The 16,045-nt window shown below is 41.8% G+C and overlaps 1 protein-coding gene across 1 annotated transcript; it reads left to right on the top strand.

The window, feature by feature from the left end:
* Nucleotides 1-184: 184 nt before the first annotated feature.
* On the top strand, nucleotides 185-3,905 carry LOC101947173 (olfactory receptor 9S13-like). The gene is made up of 2 exons (XM_005309047.3): nucleotides 185-197; nucleotides 2,965-3,905. Exons 1-2 carry the CDS (start codon nucleotides 185-187, stop codon nucleotides 3,903-3,905), a joined length of 954 nt encoding a protein of 317 aa, XP_005309104.2.
* The last annotated feature ends 12,140 nt before the right edge of the window (nucleotides 3,906-16,045 follow it).

Raw genomic sequence — 16,045 nt, 5'->3', positions numbered from 1 at the left:
AATGATGCAAAAAGACTCATCAATGTAGTTAGTGCTCATTGTTCAGAGGTCAGTGAGGAGGAGATATTGCCAGGGGGAAAAGTGACTTTTCTGGTTGTTGATAGAAACTAACAGCTGCAACAGTCGTGGTCCTTTAGTCTGGGGTGACATTTTCAAATTCCATCACTCAGCAGTGTTAAAGCAGATGAACCTTGCAAGTATATGAGCTGTGTGACAGGCAAATGTGCCGATCCCTTTACAGAAGAGAGCATGAGGTCTCTATTAACATTCTGCAAGTTGAATGAAGCTAGGGTATGTATTGATTTCAGGCTTCTGTTGGAGATTGATCTGAAAACCTTATGGAATGCCGGAATGAATTATCAACAGTGTTGTCTGTAATAAGACGGTGGCAAGGAATACAGAAGACTTTTCTTTCAATTCTGGTTTCAATGCTTTTAGGTTCTGGTTGGTGGGGAGTTCCCCGATGCTACCTTAAGTGTCACTAAACCTAACTTTTGATTGTGTTTGTTATTATAAGAGCCGCTCTGAACTTTTTTCCCCTACTGAAAGTTTTCAGTTTTCATTGAAATACTAAAAATGATCAGCTGAAAATTAATTACAAACTGGGGAGGGATAATGATTTTCCAAGGAAAAAATGAATTGTTTTGAGGAAAGCAGACACTTTATGTGAATATTTTCATTTAATTGAAACTACACTATTCTGCTGGGAAAAAAATATGATTGGCTTTAATTATTATAATTGTTACAGTAGCACCAGAATCAAGGCTCAGGGTCACATTGGGCTAGGCTCTGCATAAAAAAAGAAAGAAAGATCTCCAGATTAAGTCAATGGGGATTTTTTTTAACTAAGGTGACGGGAGAAAAACTGGAAGCTGGCATGGAGAGGAGACTGGACAAGGAAACTGGGAGCTTTGGAAATAGACGGGGACTAACTGGGCAATAAAACTAGTGCTGAGAGTTGGGAGGGAGACTACAGGGGCAAAGAGAATAGGACTGGATGCCAGGGAGGGACATGAAAGGAAGGGGTGGGGGGAGTGTTGATAGCCAGTAGGTGACGGGGAGCCTGAGATCAGATGAGGAGCTGGCAGAGATACTGGGACTATCAGATCAGGAAGACTGGGGTTGAGAACCTGTATAAAAGTGTGGAGGAGATGAGGAGGCATGGTGGACAAATCCAATGAGGATCCACGGTGAAGGGGCAGAACCAGCACTGGCTGGAGAAAGAGACTGGGAGAAGGAAATGAGATGGGGCCGGAGGGAAGATAGCGAGATTGTATGAGGTAGATTGGGACTGCGAGCCAGTGGGAAATGGGATCTTGGATGGAGGGGGTGAGTGAAACTGGCTGTGGAAGGATACTGGGACTGGTCTGAGAAGCCTGGGGAGAGGGGAATGACTCGGTGAGGAGAATAAAATGAGACAAGGAGCCAGGCTTGGGAAAGAGCCAGAACTGGGAAAGAGAAAAGTTGGGGGCAGAATAATAATCCCTCATCTCCAGTGCTGTGAAAACAAATTCACTGATGTTTGTGAAGCGCTCAGATACTATAGTGATGGGCACTATAGGAAAGCCCCTGCGTGAATTAATAATTCTCTCTCCAGAGCAGGGTTTGCATAGTGTGCAGTAAGTAAGCCTTGGGGTCACCCATAGAACAATGAAGACAAAACAAAATATTCAATAGCTGTTCAGTAAGTGAGCCCCATCCATCCTGTGCACTGGATGAGGCAGTGGTACTGTGGAAATAATAATATGTGATCAGGTAATTAAGGACTCTATCATAATTAAGCTTGGCATAATTCAATGTTTTAATATAATTTCAACAGAGAATACCAACGTTTATTTTAAGCCTTTTTTCAATTGTTATCAATTTAAATTTTCACAATTATGGGAAATTATTGGGGGCTCAAAGAAAGGGGATTAGACACTAATTATTTAATGACAGTACACATTCAGATATAAAAAGCTAAAGTTTTATAACCGCTAAAACACAAATTGTGAGCGTCACATGTGAACATGTACAAAATAAAGAAGAACAGGAGGACTTGTGGCACCTTAGAGACTAACAAATTTATTAGAGCATAAGCTTTCGTGGACTATAGCCCACTTCTTCGGATGCATATGCATCCGAAGAAGTGGGCTATAGTCCACGAAAGCTTATGCTCTAATAAATTTGTTAGTCTCTAAGGTGCCACAAGTCCTCCTGTTCTTCTTTTTGCGGATACAAATGTACAAAATAAATAACCTTAAATCACACTCCAGTAAATTCTGAAGCAGCATTTTTCTGGCTTTTCCTGTCTGTAGATTTTAATGGTTACTGATGGAAATGCTTTTTCATCAATGTGTGTGTTTGCTGTTAAGTACCTCTAAAAATACAACCTGTCCAAGTCTAATCTTAACGTATAAGTACAGGGCAGTGAATGAAAGTTGCACGGGCAACTTTAATCCTGGCATTCCCTAATTTTGAGAGACAGAGAGTAATGCTCTAGTTCAGTCACAAACTCTTGGGCTTGATGCACACTAAATCCTCATCTTGCTTCCTTCTAGCCTTAAAATAAAGGACTGTGTGCACTGAGGGCCACATTTCACCAAACTAGCTCATGTCGAGTACTCCTTCACTCCATGGGGAGTCCCATGGATCTCAGTGAGTAAGAACATGATAAGAGTAGCAGAATCTGGCACTCTATGGGAAAATTCCCCTCTTGTAAATATTTGTTATATGGGAAAGTTAATAAATTGGTGTTCTACTGCAGAAAACTCAAAATTTCTAACAGAACTTTTGGAGATTTATTAAGAAGAAATGTAATGACATTTCTAAGAGTTAAGTCCACTTTTATCTAAGCGAACAGGAGACGTGCCTTTATTTTCAATGAGAGTGAGATACAAAAGGAACCTGCAGCCTTCTGCATTCTCCTTAGCCCTTTGGTTCTTTTTTAAAATGCTTATATCATTCCTTTCCCCAGGTAAATAGAGACAATGAAAGAGAGAAACCACACAGCACTGACGGAATTCGTCCTGCTGGGGTTTGGAAGTGGCCTGGGGCTCAAGGTGGACCCCTTTGTGGTGTTTCTGGTGATTTACATGACAACGGTGCTGGGGAACACCACCATGGTCTTCCTTATTAGCGCCAATTCTCCCCTGCACACTCCCATGTACTTCTTCCTCATGAACCTGTCGCTCTTAGACCTCTGCTACTCCTCCACCATCACCCCCAAAGCTATGATGAGCTTCCTAGGAGGCAGCAAAACCATTTCCTTCAATGGATGTGCCACCCAGTTATTCTTCTTTGGTCTCTTTGCCAGTACTGAGGCGTTCATCCTGGCAGCTATGGCGTATGATCGATACACCGCCATCTGTAACCCGCTCCTGTATCCCATCACCATGTCCAAGCAGGTTTGTGTTCAACTGCTAGTGGGTTCCTATGTTTGCGGCAGTGTAAACTCAATGATGCAAACAGTCTTCACCTTTACACTGTGTTTCTGTGGGTCCAATGAGATAGATCACTTCTTCTGTGACATTCCACCCCTGCTAAGCCTTTCATGCACCAACACAGACATCAATGAACTGGTGCTGTTCACTTTATCCAGCCTCATCATCGTGAGCACCTCCATGGTCATTCTTGTATCCTATGCCTGCATCATCTCTGCCATCCTCAGGATTCGCTCTGTTGAGGGCAGACGCAGAGCCTTTTCCACCTGCACCTCCCACATGATGTCCGTAATTTTATTTTATGGGACACTTACCTTCATATATGCCCAGCCCAGTTCGCTATCTGCTCCAGCTCAGAGCAAAATGGTGTCCGTATTTTATAGCCTGGTCATCCCTATGTTGAATCCCCTCATTTATAGCCTGAGGAACAAGGACGTGAAAGAAGCTTTGGGAAGAATCATCACCTCAGTGCTTCTAAAATGAACCTTCTCAATCAACATTGAGATAAATAATCCTTTGGGTTCAGTACAGTAACAGTCAAAATCTCTCTCTCTCTCTCTCTCTCTCTCTCTCTCTCTCTCTCTCTCCCCCCTGCATCTATCTATCTATCTATCTATCTATCTATCTATCTATCTATCTATCTATCTATCTATCTAAACTAGCAGTTCCCATTTGTACTCATCTCTCTCTCTCTAAATTTGTATGTCACTCCCAACTCTGGTGTATGCCATTATAAGAGTGATTTAAAAATAAATCTATCAAACCTTTGTGTATTCATGTTACATTTTTGCACATTGTTATCTATTCATGTACCTTAGAAATGCATCTGATTTGGAAATATGGATTCAGACGCACCTGAATCTTATGGGAGTGTTTCAGATCTGTATTGGAATTTGACCGCTGCTCTATCAATGCTGATCCACACACTGGAACTCAAGAATAGTCCTCTGCCTTAATGTTGTGTATGTGTGTGTGTGTGTGTGTGTGTGTGCGTGCGCCCGCGCACACTTTTGAAAACTGCCCTTTTTACTTTCAGTTCAGATGACAGGGGTATGTGCTATTGGTGCCCAGTTCCCATTGTCATTCAATGGGAGGTGAGTGATAAAATCCCTTTGGCCCCTTTGAAAATCCCTGTCTTGGTGCTTGTTGTAACTATAAAGGGAAGGGTAACAGCTCTCCTGTGTACAGTACTATAAAATCCCTCCTGGCCAGAGACTCCAAAATCCTTTGACCTGTAAAGGGTTAAGAAGCTCAGGTAACCTGGCTGACACCTGACCCAAAGGACCAATAAGGGGACAAGATACTTTCAAATCTTGGGAGGGGGGGGAGAAGGCTTTTGTTTGTGCTCTTTGTTTTGGGGGTTGTTTGCTCTTGGGACTAAGAGGGACCAGACATCAATCCAGGTTCTCCAAATCTTTCTGAACAAGTCTCTCATATTCCAGACTTGTAAGTAAACAGCCAGGCAAGGCGTGTTAGTTTATCTTTGTTTTCTCAACTTGTAAATGTACCTTTTGCTAGAGTGTTTATCTTTGTTTGCTGTACTTTGAACCTAAGGCTAGAGGGGGGTCCTCTGAGCTCTTTAAGTTTGATTACCCTGTAAAGTTATTTTCCATCCTGATTTTACAGAGATAATTTTAAACTTTTTCTTTAATTAAAAGCCTTCTTTTTAAGAACCTGATTGATTTTTCCTTGTTTTTAGATCCAAGGGGGTTGGATCTTGATCCACCAGGAGTTGGTGGAAGGAAGGAGGGGGGATGGTTAATTTCTCCTTGTTTTAAGATCCAAGGGGTTTGGATCTGTATTCACCAGGGAATTGGTAAAAAGTCTCTCAAGGCTACCCAGGAAAGGGAATTAGCTTCGAGAGTGGTGGCAGCGGACCAGATCTAAGCTGGTAGTTAAGATTAGAAGTTTTCATGCAGGCCCCCCCATCTGTACCCTAAAGTTCAGAGTGGGGAAGCAGCCTTGACAGTGCTAATATCCCAGGACTTCTTACGTTAATATTGGTCTCTCTCTCTCCTTTATCAGCTTGTGTTTTGTGTATTGTTCGGATGGCCAATAAAAGTAATGATTATAGAAAAAGTGCTGTGTAGTCTCTGCTCTGCACCATGGAGTACCCCACTTATTCATAACCTCTCTAGTGTAGTCAATCTTGGGGGGCTAACCTCTCACAGATTAAAGTATGTGTAAAATCTCACCTTAGGAACATAAGAACAGCCATACTGGGTCAGACCAATGGTCCATCTAACCTAGAATCCTGTCTTCCGACCTTGGCCAATCCCAGGTGCTTCAGAGGAAGTGAACAGAACAGGGAACATCGAGTGATCCATCCCCTGTTTCCCATTTCCAGCTTCTGGCAAACAGAAGCTAGGGACACTCAAAGCAAGGGGTTGCATCCTCTCACTGTGGGCTGGGTAATTGGTTAATGTAAACCATAACTATAGATAAGGATGCACAGAGGATAGAGGAGGTGAGGGAACCAGCTCCTGGATAAGATGCAGAAAAAAATTCTGACAAAAATCTTTGGGGATGAAAAATTCAGATTTATGTTGACCAAAATATTTGGCAAATTTGAGTTGACTTTTCCAAAATTTTGTCAGGTGGAGAGAAAAAAACGGATTTGCTTTTAAATCAAAACTTTTCCTTTCAACATTTTTTAAAGGAAACGCTTTAATTGTTTCATTCAAAAAATGCTTTTTCATTTAGAATTTTACCGCAATTTTATTTTCTGAAGAATGGTTAAAAACTCCAAAATGAGAAAAACAAAATATTATGTTTGGGGAATCTGGCTAAACTTTTGTTCAACTGAAAAGATTTTTTTTCAACTTGTTTGGTTCACTGCATCATCAATCATCATCATCATCTAAAACACTTTCTTTCAAATTTTCAATCTAAAAAAATAATTTTGGCTCAACCCAAAACACATTCTTTTTTTTTTTCAGGTTTTCAGTTCAGCCAGTGAGTAGAAAAGTTGGTTATTTTCACAGCTACATACGTGACTATTTCAGACACAGGAGGCATAGTACAAGTGTGAACTACCGTTCTCATCCTCAGTGGCTCTGAACACCATTAGCTCTCACTGAAGTCAGTAGCCGGTGCACCTGCCGAAGAAGAGGTCTGATAACAGCTGAACAGGAGATCAGCCACAGCATCTAATGGTCATCTTGCTGCTTTAACCGTGGTTTATTTGGTGGGAATCCTAGGGGATTAATAGGCCAAATAACCATTCAGTTGGGCCTGTCCCAGTGATTCTGTCATAGATCTGCTTTTAAACAGTCCCTTGGTGGTTCAGAGTTCAGACTGGCCAACGCCGGGGCTCCCCCCAAGCCAAGCTGCAGGAGAATCCATCTTGGCTCTGCCCCTGTCTCTTTGTCTGTCAGTCCTAGGTGACAGCTCCTGAGTTTCCGTGAGCCCACTTCTTATCACAGCCATCGCTGGACACCTTTCTCCTTTGTTCCCCAGCTCAGGGCCTTTGCTGTGCTAGGTGTTTCCATTGCCTCTTTCAGAACCGCCATTTACATATGTAGGTTTATTCAATTTGTCAGTAACTCTGGGTCTCCAACCAGACATCTCTGTAAATCCAACATCTTGTCCCTTCCCTTTAGACTTATGACATGTCTACACTTCAAATGATGCACTGATGCAGCTGCGCCACTGTAGCACTTTAATGAAGATGCTCTATGGCAACAGGAGGGAGCGTAGTTAATCCACCTCCCCAAGAGGCAGTAGCTATGTTGGCTGGAGAAGCTCTCCTATCGCTATAGTGCTGTCTACACAGAGGGTTAGGTCAGTGTAACTGGATTTTTCACCCCCCACCCGAGAGACATAGTTATATTCATATAGGTCTGTAGTGTAGATCAGACCTAAGTTCATAGTGCTACAGAGCACAGAGGGAAAAACAACTGTGCATAGGAATTATAAAAATGTTACCAAAATCTCCACATTTGTCCCAGCATCTACTATTATTTGTGTTAATAGTAGTACCTGCAAGCCTCTCCTGAGTTTGGGGTTCCAATATTCTAGTTGTTGGGCAAGGCACAGGGTAGAAGACCATCTCTGCCCCAATCTGAATAAACAAGAGGTGGAAGATGACACAGAGACATGGAAAGGAGAAGCAACATGCCCGAGGACACAAGCCAAGCTAATGGCAGAGACAGGGAGAGATCTGTCATAATAGCCTGTCAAAAAGTTCTGTACTTCTAAAAATCTGAGCATCGTGGACATTTCCTGACAGCCAAGATTAGTATCAGTAAACCACCAGCCTGCCAGACAAGGGCAAAGCAGTCCTTCTGTGGTATGTACCCAGAGTCTAGGGGAGTGTATGGGTGGCACAGATTGAGGATATGGGCCCCATCTATCACCATGGATACGGAAGCCCTGGTCACTGAATGACCAAAAAGTACATGAGTGAGAGTCTGCTCGTCACTCCAGACAGCATCACCATAGCCAGCCATCATCACAGAGCAATTCATAAAATTCAGCACAATGCCTGAACAATCTTATCACAATTGCCGTTTCCCCAACATAGCAATTCTTAGATTATAAGGCCAGGAGGGACCATTAGGTAGCGCTCATTAGGAATGGGGGTTACATACATTTTTCATGGAACATATCAATGAAAAGGGTTTTTTTCATATTTGTAAATGTTATTGATTTTTTTTTTTTGGCTTTTAATAAAAATATCAAAGACTTCAAAATCTGTTTTCAGTTTTCTGACAAACAAAAAAATTTTTTGAGGAAAACATCTGCAAAATGTTTCATGTTGTTGAAAACCCAGTTTTCCACCAAAAAAAAAAAAAAAGAGTTTAAATGGAAAGTTTCCAACCAGTTCTACCATTAGATCATCTAGTCTGACCTCCTGCATAACCCAGGCTTGAGAATTCTACCCAGTTATGTCTGAAGCCAGCTTATGTGCTGAAAGAACACCCCTGCTCAGAAACCCACAGCAGCAAGTCTTTTGAAGGGTAAACTTTCCCAGGGATTAGTGGAAGAATGTTTTGTGCACGGACACATTCCTTGATATTTGCAAGGGTTTGAAGGCTACTTCCAGGTCTTCTCTAGGACAGACGAACCAAGAGTAAGAAGAATGGAAGCATCAGTAATCCTGTTTCCTATGGGTGTGTTTGCAGGATCCCTCTCAATTTAAATGACCTGAGCAACACTGAAATAGTTAGTAATATAGCCTGGACATACACCCAGAGAGCTAGGGGAAGAAATTTTCAAGTGCAAGAGCAAGAATTTGGAACATTCCTTCTGAAATCATTCTGAAAAAGTCCCCCCTCGCCAACCTCAGTTCTCACTTGAGGACTCACCACACCACCGATGACCAGAAGAGCAGAAAATCTGCTTGGGGTGTGTACAGCTGTTGAGACACATGACTAATGTCCACACTTGGATGGACTATTGACTGACCTTCTGGCCAATTTCACTGTTTTGATAATTCCTGTGCAATGCCTAAGTACCATGGTTGCCAACAATTTGAAAACTCTAATGAAAAAAGTAGACGGTACTGCAGAGACCACTAATATATGCATCTGGTGCATTCTTCAAAAAGGATATATTTAAAAAATGAAAATGATGCAGAGAAGAGATAAAAGATTGATTTCAAGTTTCACTGTAAAATAATACAGGAGACCAGTGTATTTAGAAAGAAGTTTAAGAGATGGTCTGTAAATGCCTGGTAGCAGAGGTCGTTAGCCTTTTTGGTGACAACATCACACTTAGAGTTTGTGACCTCACAGTTCCCCACAATTCATGTAAAAAAGCTGGAGACATGGCAGAGAAGAGCCACAAAAATCATGTGAGAGCTGGAAAAAATGCCTGAGTGTGCCAGACATAAAGAGCACAATCTGTTTATCTATCAAAATGAAGATTGGGTGTGAGACTTGATCACAGAGTATAAGCACAGAGAGAATATTCTCAATATTCTGGATATTAAAGTCATCTTTATTTTTGCAGAGAAAGGCATAACAAGAGCCAGTATCTTGAAGAGAAACCAGACAAATTCAAATTAAAAATCAGGCACACGCTTTTGACAGTGAGAGTGCTTGACTGTTGGAATGAAGTGCCAAGAGGAATAGTGGAGTCTGTCTAAATAAAGACAGAGTGCCTTTCTGGAAGATGCTTTTTTAAAACACAAGTTATTGGGAACAGAACATGGCTAATGGGGTGAAATTCTCTGGTTGGCATTGTACAGGAGGTCAGGTTAGAAGATCAAATGGTCTGTGCTGTCCTTGAAATCTATGAATCTCTGTGGTTTTGTTACAGTGGAGGGCTATTTAATTTAATAGATTCCCACATTCCAAGAGCAGAAGAGACTACTGTGACCATCTAGCCTGATCTCCTGTAGAACACAAGTCAAATGACTGCCCCAAAATAATTCCTAGAGCAGATCTTTAAGAAAAATGTCTGATCTTGATTTTAAAAAATTGCCAGTGAATCCACCACACCCAGTGGTAAATTGCTCGAATATTTAATCCCACTGGCAAAGAATTAAGAACTAAATGAAAGAAAGGATTGACATGTAAGAAGGTCTTTCTAACTTCTTGACTCTTATAGTGTTTCCGAATGTTGTTTGCTATGGATCGTGTTGGTTTCAGCTCTTCTGCCTCTTTCACTAGCTGGCTCATCTCCTGAGTGACGAACTGCTGGGCTGTGGCATTTGTTTGCTATTGCTGATGTCTCTGGGTTCTGTCAGTCCCATTGGTGGCTGGCTGCCGGGGAAGGAGAATTGCTCTTTCATCCAATCCCATGGCTTCTGCAGACAAAGGTGTAGTAGCATAGCATGGTGACTTATTCCTAACAAAGCTTTGTAAAGTCCACTGTCTTTGCTTTCCTCTCCCTCCCATGTCTCCACCCAGGAGCCTCAGGACAAATCAGAACTAATCAGTCCCCCCAGAGTCACCGGGCTTTGCAATCAACAGGGTTAGATTCAGACATTTGTAGCAAAATCAGGATGGTTAGAGAGTGGTTTACACCCATCAGAGGAGAATCAGACACTCAGTCTGCAGCCTGACTCTGAGACGTTCTCTGAGGGTGTTTATGAATTTAGATTAATTGGTCTACTAATGCACATAGTATGGTTTCTCTATTCCCAGAATGGATTAATTTAACTCTGAGAAGTAGGTGTTGGGTTTGACCACTTGTCTTCCACTTTACCTTGAGCGTGATCTCATATTCATTGAAAATTGGGGGCAATCAAAAAAGATAATTATTTTTCATGGAAATTAGAAGATTTTTTTGAAAAATACATTTCACTTTTCAGTAGTCTTAAACTGAAAAATTTGGCTTTCAGTTTTTCAATGAACATTCACCATTTTCTAGGGGGTGGGGAGAACACCTTTTCTGTCGAGCTTTAAAAGTCCAGTGAAGATTATGGGTAGGATTGTCTTGTTTGGCAAATTTCTTTCAAACTGTGACTTGCATTTCTATAAGAATATAGCAATGGCCATACAGGGTCAGATCAATGGCCCGTGTAGTCCAGGGTCCTCTCTTCAGACAATGAGCAGTGCCAGATTCCTCAGAGGAAATGAATAGACAAGAGCAATTATCGAGTGATCCACCCTCTTTGTTGTCCACTCCCAGTTATATTTCAGTCTATGCCTTCTTTCACAATAGTTCCTATCCCCCAACAGCATGACCTATTCTATCATTCCTATATATTCGGTGCCTGGTATTACCATGTGACATTGATTATCATAATTCCACCAAGTTTCTGTGATGCTTATTATGTCAATATCCTCCTTTAATATCAACCCCTCAAGCTCACCCATCTTAGTATTTCAACTTCGAGTACTTGTGTATAAGCACTTATAAAATGGGTCAATATTGAGTTGTCTGCCTTCATTTGATGTAATTGAATGGGACTTTTTTCATTTCTCTTCTGCTCCAAACTGTACTTTATCAACTTCTACCCTCTCTTCTCTTGCCATTGAACAGAATGGGATTACTACTGCAAATGTAGGCCTAGGAGAAGAAACATTTTTACAGCTCTAGTCTGTCCACCACACTCATCCATCCTAGTAGTTGGGTCTCACCATTGGTTGCACGATATTATGCACTGCACAGCATGCATCAGCGGCTGCTGGAATGTTTTCTTCCTCAGAGATTGATCCTTTCATGAGACATTTTCACCTGCCTTTCAAAGTCCACTCCCTAGTCATCCTGAACCTGCCCAGGTGGTCACTGAACCTCTCCTTGCTTCTCTCTAAGTTGTTGATATACAGCTTCCAGAGAAGGAAAGGGTGGGCCGAGCCACCAAGAGAGAGGCAGAACTGACACAGAAACCTTGTTAAAGTCAGTTGGACAGTCTGGGGAGAACACCCTAGCTTTCAGCCTTCCAAAAAGCCTTGTATTCCTAAAACTTTGAGGGGTGTGGACTTTTCCCAACCAGCCAATATCCATATCAGTAAATCACCCACTAGGGTTCACCAAGGCCTCTATACTATGGAGCAGTAACCCTTGTGGTTTATGTACTCAACGTCTATTTGGGGAAAGGGGCACACAATAAGGACTCAGCATTGTTAGGGAAGTCATTGAATTCATCTATTATTTCCTGCATATTGCCCAGGGTTTCTACCCAGAACAGCAAGACATTATTTCGCACCTGGCATGCCTACATGATGACCCACACCAAAACTGATTTTCCGGCATCGAATTGATTCCCCACTGACCGATAGCAATATGGGGTTGCACAATTCCATGTGGCAATGTACATTCCTTTCTTCACTGTTGAGACAGCGCTCATCTCGCTGTCTGTGCACTGCAGAGTTTGGGTGAGCTTGGCCCTCAGTTCCAGGTATTTGGCTTTCTATATCTGAAAGTCCTGGAGCCACTGTTGGTCATCCCAGGTTTGCATCAAAACCCAGTCCATCCACTTGATGCTCATTGAATGGGCCTTAAACCACCTCACTGGTGGGTGCACCTGGTCTTGGGAAGTTGTACGGGTTTATCTGCAGGACTATCAGTTCGCTCATCCTCAGGTGACTCTGTCTGAACACTGGGGCCTTGGAAATAAACCAGAATTGTTTGGTCTATACATAAAATGGGGAAGAGTGCTGTGTTTCTCAGCACTGCATGCATCTTTGCAGTGGACAATTCATACACAGGGAATGAGAATAGTAGGCTATTGGATGGTATGGAGGGAATTGTCAAAATTTCCCCCTGGATTCCCTAAAGTCTCTGAGAGACATAAGGGTATTCCACAATGCACTGTGAAAATCTCCCACAAGGTAACATGCTAGAAGGTTCCAATAGGGGACACTGGAATTCCTACCCAGAGTACAACACATCTTTTCCCAATACAACCTGGTGCTGTGTGGACACAAGACAGTGATACAATTGACAGAATATGAATGCACTCTGTTGAATTAGTTTTGTCCGTGGTAGAGCTGTTTTAGAACTCAAATTCCCATTCCAGGGGAAATTCTGAAATAAAATAAAAAGAAAGAAAAAAGAAGAAGAAGAACAGAGAAAAAAGGAATTGTTATTCAGATTGGGTCTAATTCCACACCCCTTATTCAGCAGAACTACTTGCATCAGTATGTGCTACTCAATGAGAGTAAAGGTTGTGGAACTGGTCACACAGTTGGCTTCACTGCGAATGTTAATTTGAGGGGGGTAACCAGCGTCTTTATGGAAAGAAGACTAAAAACACACTTAGTTCATGTGAGCCCAATATTTCAGTGTTGGAAATCACTGTAATCCCAAAACAAAGCAACATTAAAAAAAAATCTTGTGTGAAGTTTTGAACTTTATGAAGCACTCGGGGACCATGTCCCAGCGGGTCCTGGAACGAAGCAGAAAGACTCATCAATGAGGTCAGTGCTCATTGTTGAGAGATGCGTGAGGAGGAAATATTGCTGGTGGTAAAATGACTTTTCTGGCTGTTGATAGAAACTAAGAGCCGCAATAGTCTTGGCCTTGAGCCTGGGGCAACATTTTCAAATTCCGGCTCTTAGGAACATTAAAGCAGACCGACGTTGAAATTACTTGTGCTGTGTGATAGGCAGATGTGCCGATCCATTGAGAGAAGAGAGCATGAGGTCACTGTTAAGTTTCTGCAAGTTGAATGAAGCTGGGGTATGTATTGATTTCAGGCTTCAATTGGAGATCAATCTGAAAGGCTTATGGAATGTCATGGTGAATTATAAATAGTGTTGCCTATAATATGATGGTGGCAAAGAATTCTGAAGAGTTTTCTTTCAATTCTGGTTTCAATGCTTTTAGGTTCTGGTTGGTGGGGAGTGCCCTGATGCAACCTGAAGTGTCACTAAACCTAATTTTTGTTTGTGTTTGTTATTATAAGAGCTGCTCTGAACTTTTTTCCCCTACCGAAAGTTTTTAGTTGAAAACTTAATTACAAACTGGGGGAGGGAGAATTTTCCAATCAAAAACTGAATTGTTTTGAGGAAAGCAGACATTTTATGTGAACATTTTCATTTAATTGAAACTCCACTATTCCACTGAAAATTTTGACTGGCTGTCATTATTACTATTGTTACAGTAGCACTGGAATCAAGACTCACGGTTACATTGTGCTACACTCTGCATAAAAATAAGAAAGAAAGGTCTCCAGATTAAGTCTAGGGGGATTTTTTTTTTTTTTTTTTTTTTGTAACTAAGGTGACGGGAGAAAATCTGGAAGCTGGCATGGAGGGGAGATTGGACAATGAAACTGGAAGCTGGGAGGTAAACTAGGACTGACTGGGCAATAAAACTAGTGCTGAGAGTTGGGATGGAGACTACATGGGCTAAAAAACTATGCCTGGAGGCCAGGGAGGGACATTGAGCAGGGGGAGTGTTGATAGCCAGTAGGTGATGGGGAGACTGAGATCAAATGATGAGCTGGGGCGGGGGGATATTGGAACTGGCTGAGCAGGGGCTGAGAACGAGTAGAACAGGGTGGAGGAGGCGAGGAGGTATGGTAGACAAATCCAATGAGGATCCAGGGTGAAGGGTCAGAACCGGCACTGGCTGGACAAAGAGACTAGGAAAAGGAACTAAGTTGGGGACGGGGGGAAGATAGTGAGATTGGATGAGAAGCCTAGAAAGGGTGACTGGGACTGGGAGCCAGTGGGAAAGGGGAACTTAGACAAAGTGGTGAGTGACTCTGGAAGTGGAAGGTGTGGAAAATAGAATGAGAGAAGGAGCCAGGTTTGAGGAAGAGCCAGGACTGGGAAAGAGAAAGGTTGGAGCAGATTAAAAATCTCTCATCTCCAGTGCTGTGAAAACAAATTCACTGATGTTTGTGAAGCGCTCAGATACTATAGTGATGGTCACTATGGGAAAGCCTCTGGGGGAATTAATAATTCTCTCTCCAGAGCAGGGTTTGCATAGTGTGCAGAAAGTAAGTCTTGGGGTCACCCATAGAACAATGAAGACAAAACAAAATATTCAATAGCTGTTCAGTAAGTGAGCCCCATCCATCCTGTGCACTGGATGAAGCAGGGGTACTGTGGAAATAACACAGGCGAGTCTCATCTTACACAGAGGTTCCAAGTTAGCGCGTAATGTGAAAACCACATATAGTTAAAATTACATTGAGTTGAATGGCGGGCAGAATCGCCCGCACTACAGGTACAGTATTAAAATTGTTATTTTTCTCTCTTTTTTTCTTTTTGCCAACCGTGTAAAGCTGAAATCGTGCATGTTAAATGCGCGTAAGATGCAACAGACCTGTAATATGTGATCAGGTAATTAAGGACTCTATCATAATTAAGATTGGCATAATTCAATGTTTTAATATAATTTCAACAGAGAATATCAATGTTTATTTTTAAGCCTTTTTTCAATTGTTATCAATTGAAATTTTCACAGTTATGGGAAACTACCGGGAGCTCAATGAAAGGATGTTAGAAGCTAATTATTTAATGACAGTACATATTGAGATATAAAAATTCAAAGCTTTATAACCGCTAAAACACAAATTGTGAGTGTCACATGTCATCATGTACAAAATAAATATCCTTAAATCAAACTCTAGTAAGTTCTCAAGCAGAGTTTTTCTGACTTTGCTTGTTTGTAAATTTCAATGATTATTGATGGAAATGTTTTTTCATCAATGTGTGTGTTTGTTGTCGAGTACCTCTAAAAATCCAGTCTTTCCACGTCTAATCATAATGTGCAAGTACAGGGAGGTGAATGAAAATTGCACGGGCGTCTTTAATCCTATCATTCCCTAATTTTGAGAGAGAGAGTCATGCTCTAGTTAAGTCACAAACTCTTGGGCTTGATGCACACTAAATCCTCATCTTGCTGCCTTCTAGCCTTAAAGTAAAGGACTGTGTGCACTGAGGGCCACATTTCACCACACCAGCTCATGTCGAGTATTCCTTCACTCCAAGGGGAGTCCCATGGATCTCAGTGAGTAAGGGCATGAGTAAGAGTAGCAGAATCTTGCCCTCTATGAGCAAATTCCTCTCTAGTAAATAATTATCATAGGGGAAAGTTAATAAATTGGTGCTCTATGACATTTCTAAGGGTCAAGTCCACTTTTATCTAAGCCAACGGGAGACATGCCTTTATTTTCAATGAGAGTGAACTACAAATGGGGCCTGTAACCTGCTGCATTCTCCTTAGCCCTTTGGTTCTTTTTTAATGCTTATTTCATTCCTTTTCCCAAGGAA

Source organism: Chrysemys picta, chromosome 13, assembly GCF_011386835.1.
Source record: "Chrysemys picta bellii isolate R12L10 chromosome 13, ASM1138683v2, whole genome shotgun sequence".
In the NCBI taxonomy this organism is placed as follows: domain Eukaryota; kingdom Metazoa; phylum Chordata; order Testudines; family Emydidae; genus Chrysemys; species Chrysemys picta.
Note: the sequence above shows the minus strand (reverse complement) of the source record. Positions and strands in the feature narration are given on the sequence as shown.